Genomic DNA, 18,711 nt, shown 5'->3' with positions numbered 1-18,711 from the left:
AGTTCTTTATGAGGTTTCATAATACTTTTAGCTCTGAATGTAGACAACTTTTTTCTTTATAATTCTGATATTTTTCCCCCCTCTGGTGGCTCTGGATGGGATGTCATCTAGGAGTGAGGTAATGGGACTCCTTTTCACCAAGATTAATTGGGAAAAGGTTGCACACTGCACTCTTTGTATGTTCTTTAATGAACATTCCTTTCTGATGTTTCCCTCATCAGGCTCTGCAGGTTGCCACCTATTCTTAAATTGCTAAGGGTTTCTATTTGGATTCCTGTTGAAATACAGTACATCTTTCTTTACTCAGATATTTTGACATTTTTCCTTTAATGTGGCATTGTGATACGTTATAACTGATTTCATAGTATTTAATTGTAAAATACAGTGTTTATATATAAAATGCATAAGTGATTGCACAGCCACCTAAATATTCTAAAGGACACCCAGACCAAGACCCAGAGGAAGCCTTCACACAAGACATCCCACTTGAAATGACTCTAAAGACAGGCCTCCTCTGTCTGGGTGAATATCAGTGTATGCATCTCTAAGCAAGTAGATTTTATTTTAGCACATTTTCTTTTGAGGAAAGCAGAAAAATTGAGGACAACAAATTCAGTTTGTTTCTTGCAAATAACAAATGGTCAGAAACAATTACTCAGAACTAGAATCTAATATCCACAAAGGTGTGTTGCTGTCACAAATCTAGTTTCAATAAACTTAGCCTGAATGTTTACATAAATGCAGAAAGCATAGTGACAGACCATATAGACTCCTTTAAATCTGCTTTGTTGATCTTTTCTTAAGGAGTCTCAGACGGAAAATTTTAAAAGCTTCCCAAGGCTAAGAAGCCATGCCAAGGACTTGCCATCATACTTTGCCTGCAATACATATAAATTCAGGTGAATTCCTCTCTTCTTGAGGTCCCCAAAGTATCTTGAGGTTTCTGCTCCTGCCAGGAAGTGACCATCCTTACTGACCTGGGAAGGAAGCTGGAAACCCTGTAAGCAAGGTATCAGGCTGACATTTCCAAGTGACTCCGTTGACTCCATAAAGCCTATCTTAGTTGACTGGTCTGGTCACATCTGAACGTAGGCATGTCTCTCTCAAATATGACATTCCATTCCAGGCTTGATAGTATAACAAATGTTTCCAGTTGTGCCCTGTTACAAGGAGAACAGATTCTTACTGAACTTATGCAAATAACTATATTGTCATGAAAATACAAATACAGTTGATCAACACAAGTTAGAACTGCTTGGGTCCACATATATATGGATATTTTAAAAAATAGATATATGATACTTTACTGTAAATTTTTTCTTATGATTTTATTAAAAATATTTTCTTTAGCATACTTGACTGTAAGAATACAGTATATAATACACATAAAACACAGTATATATGTTAATTATTTGTTATTGGTAAGGCTTTTGATTAACAGTAGGCTATTAGTAGTTAAGTTTTAGGGGAGTCAAAAGATATATATGGATTTTTAACTGTGCAGAGGGTTGGTGCCCCTAATCCCTGCGTTGTTCAAGGTCAACTATACTCATTAAGTTTCCAAGTTCTGGGGGTCAGGTAGGGAGAAAAAAAAATTTTTTTTCCATATTGTAATTAGACTAACATGAATCTGCCCCTGGTCCCAGCAGAAACCAGGGAACTGGAGAGCAGAACCTCAGAAGGACAACGTCCCATCTCGGTCACCAAATTTGCAACTGAACTAATATGACTTTGCTTCTTGGTGACTCACACATAGAAACTGCACCAGGTGAGTTGTTACACAAAGGAAACTTTATTTGCAGCAAATAAGGAGATCACAGGGAATATCTTCCAAATCTGTGACTCCCTGAGCAAGGGTGGATGGGTTCCTTTTGTTTAAGGTTAGGGTAGATATTTTTTTTAAAGATTTTATTTATTTATTTGAGAGAGAGAGGGAGCACACAAGTGGGGTGGGGGGGGCGCAGAGGGAGAGGGAGAGGCAGACTCCCCACTGAGCAAGGAGCCTAGATCCCAGGACCCTGAGATCATGACCCGAGGCAAAGTCAGAAGCTTAACTGACTGAAACACCCAGGCACCCTTAGGGTAAATATTTCAATAGGGAAATCATATGAAGAAGCAGGCATAAGGTCGTATGTGCGCCCTAAGCCCACATGCCTATACATACATTGTATGTTATGTAAATGAGACTTGTGCCCCTCCTTGGGTGATTTTAATATTCTAATGAGGTAAAGGTAATTGTTGGGCATTCCAGAGGTCACTCTTTGGTCCATCTGTGCAGGTGTGAGGGCTTTAGCTCAAACTGGTCTGGGGCCACTGGAGGTCTTGTCATGGCAGTCACTACCACCTGAGGGGTGGTTTTGGGTTTCATTTGTCTGAGTGAAGAGATAAGCCAGAAAGAAGAACTTAAGGAACGTAGTGAGTACAAGCTGGTGGTCAGTAGAGGTGTCAGGTGTTGGGGTCTAGTTGGTGACATTATTTGTTTGCAAAGGTATATTTTAGCTTAAGAGAAAGTTTTGATCTGGAATAGCAAACATTGAACAGTAATGTTTCAAACAAGAGTCATAAAAACTATAATTATCCTTCTCCGTTCATTCAGTCCCATGTTATTGTTCTGTTTGAATCTGGTTTTCCCGCTAGTTTCATTGATGCTCACACAGTTCAGTTCCGTGATCCTAAGGTTATCAGAAACCTGTCTTGTCAAAAGTCCTTTCCATGAATCTTCTTGAAAATTAAGTACTTTTGCAAAAGCATCAGAGCAAAACAATAGCTGTAAATGACAAAAGACTCAAAAATGGCCATGGATCTGATGAGAGTTCATGGTAATGTAGTGGACACAGAAATGTGGTTATTTCTGTGACACTAAACATTTCAGTAACTAGAATTGCAAGTGATAACATACCAGGACGTATCAGATTTCAGGGAGTTTCATATAATTTCTAGAACATTTATGTATCCACACAAATACAGCCTAAAGAAAGCTTAGTATTCCTTATTTGACAGAGTTTCCCATGTAATTTAATGTATCCAGTAAGCCTACTTAGTTTAACATAACAAATCCTCTGGAATGTTCTGGGGACCCTTCAGGGGAAATCGCAAGTTTTCTTCCAGGTCAAGAAGACTTCATTTAGAATTTGATTTTGGGAAGTTTGTCAGAAACATCAAAAGGAGTTTTAAAACACTTGGTCAAATAGGGCCATAGGTCACACTGTGAAACAGCACTTTGTTTCTGAAACAAAATGATAATAAAAGATTACAAAGGCAAATGCAAAAGGTTACATGGTTATTAGCAAAACTTAACTTTTAATATTGAAAAGATTCAGTTTTGGGGCACCTGGGTGGCTCAGTCAGTTAAGCATCTGCCTTCAGCTCAGGTTATGATCCCAGGGTCCTGGGATCGAGCCAGCATTGAACTCCCTGCTCAGCAGGGAGTCTGCTTCTCCCTCTCCCTCTGCCCCTTCCCCAACTTGTGCGTGCTCGCTCGCGTGCTCTCTCTCTCTCTCTCTCTCAACAGTAAATAAAATCTTAAAATAAAATTAAATTTAAAAAGCTGTGTGACCTAAGTAAGATACTTAATTTCTCTGGCTTGGCCTCACAGAGCTCTTCCACAAATTAATTTTGGCAATACCATCCAGAGGTAGAAAAATACCATACAACACATATATAGGCATATAGGAACAGACGCAAACAGAGACCTTAGAGTCCCCAAGATTAGTGGAGATGTTTCATTTGTCCAATTTCCAATTACTTCCTCTTTTTCTCTCTCCTTTTCCGTGATGAGAACTATCTCCCTAAAGTTTGTATTTCAGGGAATGGCCTTTAGATCCTAGAGAACATGTGGGTGGATAGTCTAAATTACAGAGGCACAGAGCAAGTATCCAAGTTTCTCCAAGGACTTTGGTTTCTCAGGACAATACTTTACAAGCCTTTTGAGATAAAGAGGGGAGGTTTTGAGGTTGGTCAAAAGGACAGGTTGAAGGACTTTGATTCGTTTCTGGACAATTCTGGGGCCATTTTCTAGTTTTGCAAACATTTTAAAGATTGCATTGCAACTAAAATAACATCATAAATTTATGTACCCAACTACATTATCCTCAATTTACTTCTTTCCCTCTGTGTACCTAGTTTTATTTTAGCTTAGGAGAGAAAACCTACTCTCCTATCAGGCTCAAAATATCAGCTTCCAATGTGGCCAAACTTTTGACTAAAGAGCTACTTTAAAAACAAAATTCTTTTACATATCTAGTCAGTTTTCAGCCAAGAGAAACAGTAAACACTGCTGGCAGTACTGAAGAACGTATCCCCCCTCCCAGGGAGGATGCAAAGGACACTGCCTTCCCAAGATACAGAGTCATTCCCAGAGATAGCTAGAAGGAAGAACTGACAACCTGCATGTCCCAAGCAGGCAGCTAAAATGATCCAAGCAAGAAAGCAACAGCTATCCCTGGGAGAGAAAAGATCGATAACCAGTGGGTCTGGATTTGGAAAGGAGGGGGCATAATGGAATTTCACTTTCCTCTCCTACCTGCCCCTGAACATTAGCCTTCTGCTGGTCATTTGTGGGAAAGCCTAGGAGAAATTCTGGTCATCTGTTTCTTCTGTGATGACAGGGAGGGGATTTGTGAATAGCCACTCATCTTTCTAATTCTTCTCTAAATTTGGTATAATCTGCTGAAAAGAGCTGCTGCTGTCCAAGGGACAAGAATTCTTCGGCTGGGGGCCTAGGATAGATCCACAAAAACCAGAAGCTGGCAAGCGCTGTCTTTCCAGGTGCTTCTGCCTTCCAGCATTTACATGAGCACCTGCATACCCTAGGCCTAGAGAATGAAGGGAAGCTAAGACAGGCGGATGGGGCCAGAATTTGAGAAGGGGAATTTACACTGAGTTTAATTTTTGTTCTAATCTCTGTTCTTTCATCTTGTTAAGGGAGTCCCTAAGGCTAGTAATTACATTTCTTTGTGCTAGGACTCTCCGCAGGTGCCAATAAATAAATTGTTTAAGATGACAACTCTCTAATTTTTTTTATTCTTCTCTCAAATATAGCCAATTCAAAGGAACCGTCATCTGGCCATTGATGAGTAGGATCATCAATAGCAATTCAAACCATTAAGCCTTTTTGTGGCCCAAAGAGGCCTCACACAAGAGACTATGAAATATGCAGCACTCATAAGATCCAGAGCGTTCACTGCCAGAGATAGTTTAAGAAAGCAAAGACCTTCATTGCTTAGGCAGTAAGGATGGTATAGTCCGATATCCCATGAGAACATGAGACACCTCCAGTCACAAACCCCCTAAGATGTGACACTGGGCAGGCGTTCACCCACAAAGTAATGAAGAATGAAATAACGAAGTCCCATTATGGATTGGGACACTTTATGACATTTCCCCCGAGAGTTGGCATGGCCAAATAAAAAGTGTTGCTTGGAACCCCAGCCTATTCAACTAGATGCCAAGGTGCACCCCATTAAGTGCACTTTCCAGATGGTGGGGACCCAGAACAAATGTTCTCACTGGTCACAAAGCCATGTTCTCAGGATATAGAACAAGACGAGTTTTTCTTATGTACACATTAATAGCTTTAGCTAAGCCTTGGGTCTCTCAGAGCCAAAAGAGTATGTTCTACTTTTTTTTACCCATCAATTTTGTGGCTTTGGCTTCAGCAACAGCCTTTACCTCGTGTGCATGTTAACCAAAAGCCACGTTTGTCTAAAAAGATACTGGTCTGATGAGAACTATGAACTGACCAGTCTGTGAAACTGGCTTGAACAATAGGCTTATATGCTGTGTTCTGCCCTATGGTTTCCTTTCTTATAACAAACAACACAACAAAGTACGACCATCTCTGAGAGAAAAAGGACCCCTAGAGTTGCTAAACCCAGGGAACTAGTTTCACTAATATTTTTTCCTGCTAATCTAAATTTAGAGAAGAAAAAAAGAATGGGGGACTCTCACCACTGCTTCCACTGGACTGTGCAGACAGACATGCAGGACTCTGACATAAGAATTCTTACTTTTTGCCAACTCTTGTCAGACATCCCAGGATCTTTCTATTGCAACAGCTTTGGGGGTGAGCCGTGTCTAGTTGGTGAGGTCTGGTGGGCTTGCCAAAAGTGGGGAGGAAAATTTTTACTGTACCATTAAAGGTTCTTCTGGGTGGTCTAAGAATTACATTGACATGAGATCAATTAGTAAGAGGAAATCAAAAATTTTGTAACATATTGAAACCCAACATACAAGAAAAGTTCAAAGACAGGTAAAATTAGTTATCTATGCCCTCCTGAGCATAGGAATAGGATAGGGACCTGGGGCTTCAAAGGGAGGAGGGCAATTCACAGGCTAATAAGTAGAGCAGATGTTTGTTAATCACACATTTGCCCTCCCATACAGATGAGTCACTCAGATAAAATTTATCTCTGGTAATAACTCTTATTCTGGGAAAGACCCCCAACTTGGATTTTCCTAGGTAGTTAAGGAAGGGACAAAAGTTTCTCTTGAACCTGCAGGGTCTCAATTGCCTTCAGCTCAAAATAGTCCACATGCCAAAGTAGCATGTTTGGGGGAGATTTGATCTGAACCTCTCAGGAGTAAAACATGTTGGCTAAATCTAGGACAGCAAAATAGGGGCCCTGAGCCCTTGGGATGTCCTCTCTCATCTCTGTAACATCAGGAATGGAAGAATAAATGGCGAGAACCTATGCATCTAAAATTCCACAGTCAGTTGTTGAAGACCATTCGTTGCCACGCAGTTTTAACCTGGCAGATAGGCTATTACAGTGTGAGGTAGGTGGTAGGCTAATGACCCCAGGATTTAGCGTATTTCTAATGATGGACGAAGGCCCTCTGTATCTTGCTCCAGCTGACACCATACTGCATTTACTGTTTGCATTGGCCGAGGCAGTTGATAATGCCATTTGACATTCCCCAGGGATGATCAGAAGCACAACCCAATCCATCCTGTCTGTGGCACCAGCTGTGATACTGTTAAGTCAGCATTTGTTACATGGAGCCCTAGGGTTTCGAATGAAGAGTCCTGGTTCTGCAAAACTCCACAGGGGAACTAAAATAGAATTTATCACTCACAGTCCTGGAAGTGGTACATGGCATGCTTGAGGGGCCAGGTGGGAGGTCACTTCAGGTGCAAAGCAGAGTGTCTCCAGTAGAGAGAACTTAGGTCATGTTTCACGATACACTCTGACCACCTCTGCCTTTTGTTGGGTTGTGTGATCCATTCACACTCAATGTGATCATCATTGTGGTTGTCCTGTGTCCCCATTCACTCTTGCTGTCTTGTGCCTTTGTTTGCTTTTTATTTGTTTGTATTTATTTATTTATTTATTAGAGAGAGAGAGAGAGAGCACAAGCGGGGGGGGGGAACGGCAGGCAGAGGGAGAAGCAGGCTCCCCACTGAGCAAGGAGCCTGATGCAGGACTTGACCCCAGGACCCTGGGATCATGACCTGAGCCGAAGGCAAACGCTTAACCAACTGAGCCACCCAGGTGTCCCTGTCTCATGCCTTTATTCCTATACTCCTCTACCAATTTGTTTTGCATTAATATTTTCCAGTAAAGCATTTCAATTAGTTTAATTACATTTTTAAGTATTTTTTTCCTTTTTTTTTTAATTGGTTGCTTTAGGGTTACCAAATACACCTAATCAGATCAGCTTAGATTTATGATTGTTTAATCCCAGTGCGGTACAGAAATTTTGCTTCTATGTAGTTTTATCCCCCCCCTTTATAAGGCATTATTTCTCTATATGTTACAGCTATTAGTGTTACAAAGCCAACAATGCATGTTTTAATTAATGCTTTATCTCTTGAATCATTTCCACCCCTTTTCCATTACAGTTTTGCTCCTACCCACCTCCTTTGTGCTGTTATTGGGAATCAGTTTACAAATATTTTACAGCATAAGTTTTATATACCCAACAATACATTATAAACACTATTACACCATTGCCTTTGAAATCAGCTAAGAAAATGAAGGAGAAGAATATGCATTTATGTCATTACCTTTGCCATTGTTCTTTATTTTTTCATGTGGATTCAGCTTTCCTTCTGGGAGCAATTGCTATCAGTTTTTTGTTTTTGTTTTTGTTTTTCAGGTTTTAATTTTAAATTCCTGTTAACATACAGTGTAATATTAGTTTCAAGTATATAATTTAGTAATTCATCACTTACAACACCCAATGCTCATCACAGGTGTCCTGCTTAATACCCATCACCTATTTCCCCCATCCCCCACCCACATCCTGTCTTCTGGTAACCATCAGTTTATTCTCTACAGTTAAGAGTCTGCTTCCTGGTTTGTCGCTCTCCCCCCACCCCCATGCTCATCTGTTGTTGTTGTTGTTTTTTCCTTAAATTCCACATGAGTGAAATCATATGGTATTTGTCTTTCTTTGACTGACTTATTTTGCTTAGCATAATACACTCTAGCTCCATCCACGTTGTTGCAAATGGCAAGATTTGATTCTTTCTTATGGCTAAGTAATATTCCATTGTATATAAATACCACATCTTACTTATCCATTCATCAGTCGATGGATATTTATGCTCTTTCCATAATTTGGATATATTGTTGATAATGCTGCTATAAACATCGGAGTACGTGTATCCCTTCAAATCTGTATTTTTGTATCCTTTGGGTAAATACCTAGTAGTGCAATTGCTAGGTCATAGGGTAGTTCTGTTTTTAATTTTTAAGGAACTCCATACTGTTTTCCAGAGTGGCTACACCAGCTCAAATTCCCATGAACAGTGTTCTCCACATCCTTGCCAACACTTGTGTTTCCTGTGTTAATTTCAGCCATTCTGACAGGTGTGAGGTGATAGCTCATTATAGTTTTGATTTGCATTTCCCTGATGAGTGATGTTGAACATTTCTTCATGTGTCTGTTAGCCATCTGTGTGTCTTTGGAAAAATGTCTACTCATGTCTTCTGCCCGTTTTTTAAACTGCATTATTTATTTTGTGGGTGTTGAGTTTTATAAGTTCTTTATATACTTTGGATACGAACCCTTTCTTTATCAGATAAATCATTTGCAAATATCTTCTCCCATTTCAGAGGTTGCCTGTTAGTTTTCTTGATTGTTTCCTTTGCTGTGCAGGAGCATTTTATCTCAATGAATTTCCAATAGTTTATTTTCGATTGTGTTTCCCTTGCCTCAGCAGACATATCTAGTAAAAAGTTGTTGCGGCTGAGGTCAAAAAGGTTGCTGCCTATGTTCTCCTCTAGGATTTTGATGGTTTCCTGTCTCACATTTAGGTCTTTCATCCATTTTGACTTTATTTTTGTGTATGGTGTAAGAAAGTGGTCCAGTTTCATTCTTCTGATGTGGCTGTCCAGTTTCCCAGCACCATTTGTTGAAGAGGCTTTCTTTTTTCCATTGGATATTCTTTCCTGCTTTGTTGATGATTAGTTGACCAGATAGCTGTGGGTTGATTTCTGGGTTTTCTATTCTGTTCCATTGAGCTATGTGTCTGTTTTTGTGCCAGTACCATAGGGTTGTGATGACTACTGCTTCGCGATATAGCTTAAAGTCTGGAATTGTGATGCCTCCTGCTTTTCCTTTCTTTTTCAGGATTGCTTTGGCTATTCGGGGTCTTTTGTGGTTCCATCCAAATTTTAGCACTATTTGTTCTAGCTCTGTGAAAAATGCTGGTAGTATTTTGTTAGGAATTGCATTAAATGTGTAGATCGCTTTGGATAGTATAGACATTTTAGCAATGTTTGTTCTTCTGATCTATGTTCCATTTCTTTGCGTCATCTTCAATTTCTTTCATTACTGTTTTATACTTTTCAGAGTACAGATCTTTTACCTCTTTGGTTAGGTTTATTCCACAGTATCTTATGGTTTTTGGTGCAATTGTAAATAGGATACATTCCTTGATTTCTCTTTCTGATGCTTCGTTATTGGTGTATAGAAAGGCAGGAGATTTCTGTACAATGATTTTGTTTCCTGCGATTTTACTGAATTTGTGTATCAATTCTAACAATTTTTCTGGTGGAGTTTTTTGGGTTTTCTCTGTAGAGTATCATGTCATCTGAAAATAGTGAAAATTTTACCTTTTGTGCCAATTTGGATGCCTTTGATTTCTTTTTGATGTCTGACCGCTGAGGCTAGAACTTCCATCACTATGTTAAATAACTGGTGAGAGTAGACATCCCTGCCTTGTTCCCAACTGTAGACGAAAAGCTCTCAGACTTTCCCCATTGAGGATGATATTAGCTGTGGGCTTTTCATATATGGCTTTTATTATGTTGAGCTATGTTCCCTCTAACCCTACTTTGTTGAAGGATTTTATCTTGAATGAATGCTGTATTTTGTCAAATGCTTTTTCTGCATCTATTGAAATGACCATATGGTTCCTATCCTTTTATTAATGTGGTGTATCATGTTGATTGATTTGTAAATATTGAAACACTCTTCAGCCCAGGAATGAATCCTACTTGATTGCAGTGAATGATTCTTTTAGTACTGTTAAATTTGATTTGCAAGTATTTTGTTAAGAAGTTTTGCATCCTTATTCATCAGGGATATTGGCCTGTAGTTCTCTTTTTTAGTGAATCTTTGGTTTTGGAATCAGGGTAGTGCTGGCCTTGTAGAATGAGTTAGGAAGTTTTCCTTCCCTTCCAGTTTGGGAAGAATAGGTATTAACTCTTCTTTTAATGTTTGGTAGAATTCACCTGGGAGGCCATCTGGCCCTGGACTTTTGTTTCTTGTGAGATTTTTGACTAGTGATTCAATTTCTTTGCTGGTTATGGGTCTGTTCAAGTTTTCTATTTCTTCCTGTTTCAGTTTTGGTAGTTTATATGTTTCTAGGAATTTACCCATTTCTTCCAGATTGTCCAACTTGATGGCATATTTCTTTTCTCTCATTTGTGATTTTATTTATTTGAGTCCTTTCTCTTTTCTTTTTGAAACATCTGGCTAGGGGGTTATCAGTTTTATTAGTTTTTTCAGAGAACTAGCTCCTGGTTTCATTGAACCTTTCCACTGTTTTTGTTTGTTTTTTAGTTTCTGTATTATTTATTTCTGCTCTAATCTTTATTTTAGGCTTCATTTGTGGTTCTTTTTCTAGCTCCCTTAGGTGTAAGATTAAGTTGTTTTTCTCTGAGATTTTTCTTGCTTCTTGAGGTAGGCCTGTATTGCTAGAGACTTTCCTCTTATGACCACTTTTGCTGCATCCCAGTGGTTTTGGACTGTTGTGTTTTCAGTTTGTTTTCATGGATTTTTAAAATTTCTTCTTTAATTTCCTGGTTGACCCATTCATTCTTTGGTAGGATGTTCTTTAGCCTCCATGTATTTGTGGTCTTTCCAATTTTTTTCTTGTGGTTGACTTCAAGTTTTATAGTGTTGTGTTCATAAAACATGCATGGTATGATCTCAGTCTTTTTGTAATTGTTGAGGCCTGATATGTGACCTGCTCTGGAGAATGTTGCATGTACACTCAAAAGGAATGCGTATTCTGCTACTTTAGGATGAAATGTTCTGAATATATCTGTTAAGTCCATCTGGTCCAGTGTGTCATTCAAAGCCATTGTTTCCTTGTTGATTTTCTGCTTAGATGATCTGTCCATTTCTGTAAGTGGGGTGTTAAAGTCCCCTACTATTATTGTATTATTCTCGGTGAGTTCCTTTATGTTTGTTATTAATTGTTTTATACATTTAGGTGCTCCCAAGTTGAAGGCATAAATATTTACAATTGTTAGATCTTCTCATTGGGTATTCCCCTGTATTACGATATAGTGCCCTTCTTTATCTCTTGTTACAGTCTTTGGTTTAAAATCTAGTTTGTCTGATTTAGGTATTGCTCCTCTGGCTTTCTTTTGATGTTATTAGCATGATAAATGTTTCTCCATCCCCTTACTTTCAATCTGCAGGTCTCTTTACGTCTAAAATTAGTCTCTTGTAGGCAGCATATGGATTTTGGTCTTTTATCCATTCTGACACCCTGTCTTTGATTGGAGCCTTTAGTCCACTTACATTCAGCATAATAATTGATGGATATGTCTTTAATGCCACTTTATTACTTGTTTTATCATTATTTCTGGAGATTTTTCTCTGTCCCTTTCTAGTCTTTGTTATATAGGTTCTGTTTTTTTTTTCCCTCTGAATAAGTCCTCTTTACTATTTCTTGCAGGGCTCGTTTAGTGGTCATGAACTCCTTTAGTTTTTGTTTGTCTGGCAAATTCTTTCTCTCTTCTATTTTGAATTATAGCCTTGCTGCATAGAGTATTCTGGGCTACAGATTTTTCCCATTCAGCACATTGAATATATTCTGCCACTCTCCTCTGGCTTCCCAGGTTTCTGTGGAGAGATCAGCCGCTACCCTTATTTGTCTTCCCTTGTAAGTTAGGGACTTCCTTTGTCTTGCTGCTTTTAGGATTTTTTATCATTGTATTTTACAAACTTAAATACAATATGTCTTGTTGTTAGCCTACTTTTGTTGGGAGTTCTCTGTACCTCCTGGATTTGAATATCTGTTTCCTTACCCAGCTTAGGGAAGTTTGCAGCTATTATTTCTTCACATAAATTCTCTGCCCCTTTTTTTCTCTCTTCTTCTGGGACTCGTATGATATGAATGTTGTTATGTTTGATGGAGTCACTGAGTTCCCTAAGCCTACTTTCATGATCCATCATTCTTTCTCTATTTTGTACAGCTTCATTATTTTAAATAATTTTATCTTCTAGGTCAGTTATTCATTCCTCGGTTTCTTCCATTTTTGTGGGCATTACATCCACTTGGTTTCAAATCTCACATATAGCATTTTTTATTTCAGCCTGACTAGTTTCTAGCTCTTTTATATCTGTGGTGTCTCCCTGATGTCTTCCATGCTTTTCTCAAGCCCAGCTAGTATCCTTATGATTGTTGTTTTAAATTCAGCTTCAAGCATATTACTTATATCTGTTTCAATTAGATCCCTGGCCATGACCTTTTCTTGTTCTTTCTTTTGGGATGAATCCTCTGTATTGGTATTTTGTCTAGGTGTCTGTCTTCTTCTGTGTATTGGGAAGCCTGTTATGTTTCCTGCTTCTGAGAGTAATGGCTTTATGAAGAGGTCATATAATGTTTAGGGCCTGGTGCTTCGGGAATTGTCTCTGGTATGTGCTGTGTGCACTCACTGTTGTGTTTTGGCTGCTCTGTCCCTCAGTTCAGTCATCTACAGAGGTCTCCTTGCCTGCAGTGGGGCAGTTTGGACCTTTGCCAGAGTTGGGTGAGATTTAACTAGGTATGCTCTGGTCTGCTTGTTAAATGAGACCTGATGCTATTTCCACTAGACCTGAAGCTTTGCAGAAACTATTGTCAGTAGGCATAGTGTGTGTGTGTGTGTGTGTGTGTGTGTGTGTGTGTGTGTGTGTGTGTGTGTGTTGGGGGGTTATGCTGGTCTTCTGGGGAAGGGGCCCGCTGTGCTGATCCTTAGGCACACTTGCCTGAGAAAAACAGTACCTGCAGAGTGCAGGGAGGCAGGACTTGATATAAGCAGATTAAGTCAGTGTTGGTGCTGTGCCGTTTACTGAAGTTGGTTTATGCTGAGGGGTGGGGTAGGGAAATGGCACCAGCCAGCTCCTTGTCCCCTGAGAAGGGAGTCCATGCTCGCTGCTCTCAGGGAAGCCCTCCAAGAAGAGTGAACAATTTCCCCCTCATGTATCTTAGGTATTTTTCAGATTGCTGTTCTCAAACTGTGTCCATGTTGATTGTCTGCCTGGGGTAGTGCAAAGTACTTTGGGCTCTACACCAGCCAAGCTGTCTGATTTTTAAAACTGCAGACTTTAGGGACCTGCTGTGGTGGGGACCTGTGCTGGTCCTCTGGGAAAGGATCTCACTGTGCTCTTATGAGCAAGCAGCCTAAACAGCCAGTGTCCGGCTTAGCTGCCCTCAGCAGGTGTCTCTGCTCCTATGCTAAGGGGCAGGGGAGGGAAATGGCACCTGCAGCCTCTTTTGTCCCCTGAGAGGCAACTCTGCGAATGTCTTCTCACACAGATGCACTTCAAAAAGAGTGAACAGTCTCTCCCTGTGCCTGTTAGATGATCTTCAGATCATGCTCTCTACCCTGGGATTTTGTGCATGCCTTCAGTGCAGGAGTAGGGCAGCGCTCTTACGGCTCTATCCCAGTCAAGGCTGCCAACTTCTTTAAGTCCAGTCTTTGAGCCACACTGGTTGCAAAAACTCATGAAAATCAGCCCCTCTCATTTTCCAAGCCAGTGGCTTTGGGGAAGTGTTCTCCTTGTGCATTCCCGTGTGTTCCTGTCTCAGCTTTCTTTGCAACCATGGCTCCCTTCCCTTTGTAGCACCTGCGATCCATCTCCCCCAGACTCCATCTCCGCACTCCTACCTTCTTCAGGGTGGCCTCTTTTCTCCCTGTACTTGTGCAATTGCTTCTCTCAGCCTGCACCCTACATTTCTTCTATCTTCATTTTTATTCTCTCTGTTCTTCAGATTGCATAACCAGCCTGTCTTCACGTTCACTAGTTCTATATCTTGGCAGTTTCAATCTACTGATAGCCCCTGTAGTGAATTACTTTATGACCCAGGGAGTTGATGGTGCTCTGCGTCAGGGGTCTCCAAGACCAACCTCAGGTATGAGGACTCACTACAAGGGCTCACAGAAATATTTATTCCACAGAAGGACTTAGCTCAGAAAAGCTCTTATACACAGTGCTCCAGTTGACTATGGGGAAAAGGTCTGTATTGAAATTAGTGAATAGAAAAGGAACACAAAGCAGAATCCAGGAGAAACCAGGATCAAGCTCCAAGTCGTCCCCTCTCAATGCAGTTGTACATACAGAGCGTAATGTGTGACAACTTTTATGAAATATTTCTAGCCAGGGGAGCTCACCCAGGTCTTTTTATTGAGGGTTAGTCATGGGCACTCCTGTGTGACTGGTCTTAGCTTCTCAGCATCCAGCTCCTCTAGAAGTCTGATACAGTATGTCCCAGGGCCCAAGGCCCCACCTATATACACAGACACTCTTATCAATCCATGTATTCTGAGGGCTTGCAGATTTCCTCCCAGGAGTTGCTCAAGGGCTAGTCCTAAAGAATATTCAGGGTTTGGACAATTAAGATCTGTTACCCTTTTACTGCATACTTTCTAGCAGAAGTATTTATTTAATGTGCATGGCACATCTCTCTGGGTCCTGCTGATAGAAAGGAGTAAGACAAGAGTGGTCACGGTAAATATAGGGTTAAGGTTGACTCCTTAGTGGTGCAGGTAAGCCTATTAGGGTCAGAGCACATATTGTGAGACCAGAGGATCTGATTTGAACTTCCTGTGAATTGAGTTTAGGTCCCCAGTGCTTTCAGACTCACCCTTCCTCCTGCACACATTCATATGTTTCAGGACTCGGTGGTCTTTGAGGATGTGGCTGTGGACTTCACCCTGGATGAGTGGGCTTTGCTGGATTCTATGCAGAAGAACCTCTACAGAGATGTGATGCTAGAAACTTTCCAGAACCTGGTGTCAGTGGGTAAGGATGGCTTCAGGCCTTCACTTAGTCATCTAATAAACAAGTATCTCTTGGAAAAGAAATACACTGGTAAGTAAGACAGACATTGTCACAGTCATCATGGACCTACAATCTAATAATGTCTCCATGACAGTGGAAATGTGTCCCTTAAACTGAGGTTTTATTTTTGTCTTGATTCAGACTAGAAACTCCTTTGGCTTCATTAGTGGGGGATCAGCTTCATGTGTTGGTCTGGTTCACAGAGAGGTTTCTTGGAAAACTTTTGATAGTTGTTAGTAAATTGCCTACCATTTTGACCCCTCCTGCCTGCCATCCATGAAGTCCTGAAAGCACTAAAGTCCTCAAAGTCTTTCTTTACTCATAAGTTCCTTCTTCCTTTAATATGTTCATTCACCTTTTTGTTTGTTTCAGATTATGAAACACTGCTTAAAGCCAGTGGGTTGGTTTCTCAACAGGATATGCATGAGAAAAAAAAATCTAATGAACAGAAAATGGCAAAATTCACAAAAAATCATTCTTGTGCCTACATTTTAGAAAAAAATTGGGAAGACCATAGCACTGAAGATCAGCATGGAAACCATGCAAGACATCTGAGGTGAGTTGTGTTCACAAGATAAAGCAGTACTAATCCCAGGACAGAGTTTTGGTAGGTCATGAAATTTAAAAAATAAAAACAGCTCCAAATCTATTTGAGAGAGAGAGGACAAGTGGGTTGGGTGGGAGGAGGTACAGAGGGAGAGGACGAAGCAGACTCCCTGATGAGCAGGGAGCATGACGCAGGGCTTGATCCCAAGGACACTGAGATCATGACCTGAGCTGAAGGCAGACAGTTAGTTAACTGACTGAGCCACCCAGGTGCCCCCAACTCTATTTAGAATTCTAAGAAAGTTTTTAAAAACTTGACTGAGACATTGAGTGTTTAAGCATAATTCAGTTAGACACTTTTAGGAAGACCCCACACATGATAAACAGTATGAACAGTGAACATGATAGAAGTCACTTCTAGGGCATTAGTTAACTCTAAGACAATCCACAGAGGGTAGAAAAACTTCCTGTATACTAAAATGCAGTTAGTCATCTGGCTCTAATACTTATTAGTTGCTAATAATAAATCATTAATAAACATAACATTGATAAAGTGTTTCTGACTTTTAACAGAAATCCTGTGACAGGCAGATTCTGTGAAAGTAATGAAAGAAATCAGCACAGAGAAACGTGCAGCCGGTTTCCCCATTTTAATTTCTGCAAGCATGTTTCTACTGGAGTAAAACTCTATGAATGCACCAAGTGTGGAAAAGGCTTCATGCATCTTTCTTCCCTGAAGAGGCATGTCAGATCTCACTGTGTACAAAAACCACATCCGTGTCAAGAATGCAAGCAGGCTTGCGTTTGTCATGCACACCTAAGAACTCACGCTGGAGAGAAGCCCTATGGATGTAAATTATGTGGGAAAACCTTTCCTTATTTCTACTCCCTCACTCAACATATCAGGATTCACACTCCAGAGAAAAACTATAAATGCAAGCAATGTGGGAAAACCTTCCACGAGTTCTCCAGTCTTACTAGACACATGAAAACTCACACTGGGGAAAAGCCATATATGTGTAAGGAATGTGGGAAAGCCTTCATTTATTCCTCAATCTTTCAAAGACACACGGTAACACAAACTGGGGAGAAGCCCTATGAATGTAAGTTACGTAGAAAAGCCTTTCACCATTCTTACTCCCTCACTCAACATATGAAGATTCACACGTCAGAGAAAACCTACGAATGCAAGCAATGTGGGAAGACCTTCCACGAGTTCTCCAGTTTTACTGGGCATGTGCGAACTCACACTGGAGAAAAGCCATACAAGTGTAAGGAATGTGGGAAAGTCTTTATCCCTCAGTCTTTCAAAGGCACATGATAACACACACTGGGGAGAAGCCCTATGAATGTAAGTTATGTGGGAAAAAGTTTCGACATCCCTACTCCCTTGCTCAACATAAAAAGAGTCACATAGCAGGGAAAACCTATGAGTGCAAGCAGTGCAGCAGAGCCTTCCACGAGTTCTCCAGTCTTACTAGACACAAGAGAACTCACACTGGGGAGAAGCCATATAAGTGTAAGGAATGTGGGAAAGCCTTCATTTATCCCTCTACCTTTTGAAGACACATGATAACACACACTGGAGAGAAGCCCTATAAGTGCAAACAGTGCGGGAAAACCTTCAGTTATCCCCAGTCTTTCCAAAGACATGAAAACACTCACACTGGAGAAAAGCCCTATGAATGTAAGGAATGTGGGAAAGCCGTCAGTTGGCCTGAAACCTTCCGAGTACATGTGAGGAAGCACACTGGGGAGAAGCTGTATAACTGTGAGCACTGTGGGAAAGTTTTCAGTTCCCCCAAGTCCTTCCAGGGGCATGTGAGAACCCACGCTGGAGAGAAACCTTACGAGTGTAAACAGTGGGAAAAGCCTTCAGTTGGCCCTCAACCTTTCGAGAACATGTGAGAATTCACACTGAAGAGAAACTGTATAAATGTGAGAATTGTGGGAGAGCCTTCACTTCTTCCAGATCCTTTCAAGGCCACATGCGCACCCACACTGGAGAGAAGCCTTATGAATGTGCACAATGTGGGAAAGCCTTTAGTTGGTCCTCATCCTTACAAAAGCATGTGAGGATGCACACTGGAGAGAAACCCCATAAATGCAAACAATGCGGGAAAGCCTTCAAGTGGCCCTCATCCTTTCGAAACCATGTGAGAATGCACATTGGGTAGCAGCTCCAGAAATGCATGTAATATTTGAGTTGGGTCATGCTTTCTAGAGAGAAATTCCATAATTGTAAGTAATGTTGGAAAATCTTGCACTAATTCATGTATCATACTGCAGGAAGGAAATATAGAAGTTATAAATATGGTACTGTTTGTCACTACCTCATTTAAAAACGGACCCCTAAATAGTGAATTTCCAGTTCTTTCACAAATAAGTGTTCATATGAGAAATAATTCTCTAAGTCTTTCAGCTAGAGTGCAGAAGTTTAAAAAGTGGGGTTTTTTTTTCCTGTTTTTTTCAGTTAATACCATTTTCTTTCTTGGTAGTTTATTTGAGCCATAGTAATTTTAAGTGTGCTTTTAATGTGACAGAAAGTTTAACTCTTACATAGTGTATTGTAGTGTAAGTGACATTGAGCTTCAGATTATAATGTAGGGGCCTGACAGTAATCATTTGACTGCTGAGGCATCTACGTGAAAGACC

At 40.4% G+C, this 18,711-nt stretch overlaps 1 protein-coding gene across 1 annotated transcript in view; it reads left to right on the top strand.

Annotated features, from left to right (window-relative positions):
- The window catches only part of LOC114226170 (uncharacterized), a 30,422-nt gene extending 12,017 nt beyond the window's left edge, over positions 1–18,405 (top strand). The window contains 5 exon segments of the mRNA XM_028126107.2: positions 15,345–15,471; positions 15,883–16,066; positions 16,630–17,345; positions 17,348–17,917; positions 17,920–18,405. Of these exon segments, the coding sequence (XP_027981908.2) occupies positions 15,345–15,471; positions 15,883–16,066; positions 16,630–17,345; positions 17,348–17,917; positions 17,920–18,233 (1,911 nt within the window). The 3' untranslated portion in view covers positions 18,234–18,405.
- Positions 18,406–18,711: the final 306 nt, after the last annotated feature.

Source organism: Eumetopias jubatus, unplaced genomic scaffold, assembly GCF_037043125.1.
Source record: "Eumetopias jubatus isolate StellerSeaLion01/CBP00866 unplaced genomic scaffold, mEumJub1_p1.0 scaffold_1, whole genome shotgun sequence".
Taxonomy (NCBI): domain Eukaryota; kingdom Metazoa; phylum Chordata; class Mammalia; order Carnivora; family Otariidae; genus Eumetopias; species Eumetopias jubatus.
Note: the sequence above shows the minus strand (reverse complement) of the source record. Positions and strands in the feature narration are given on the sequence as shown.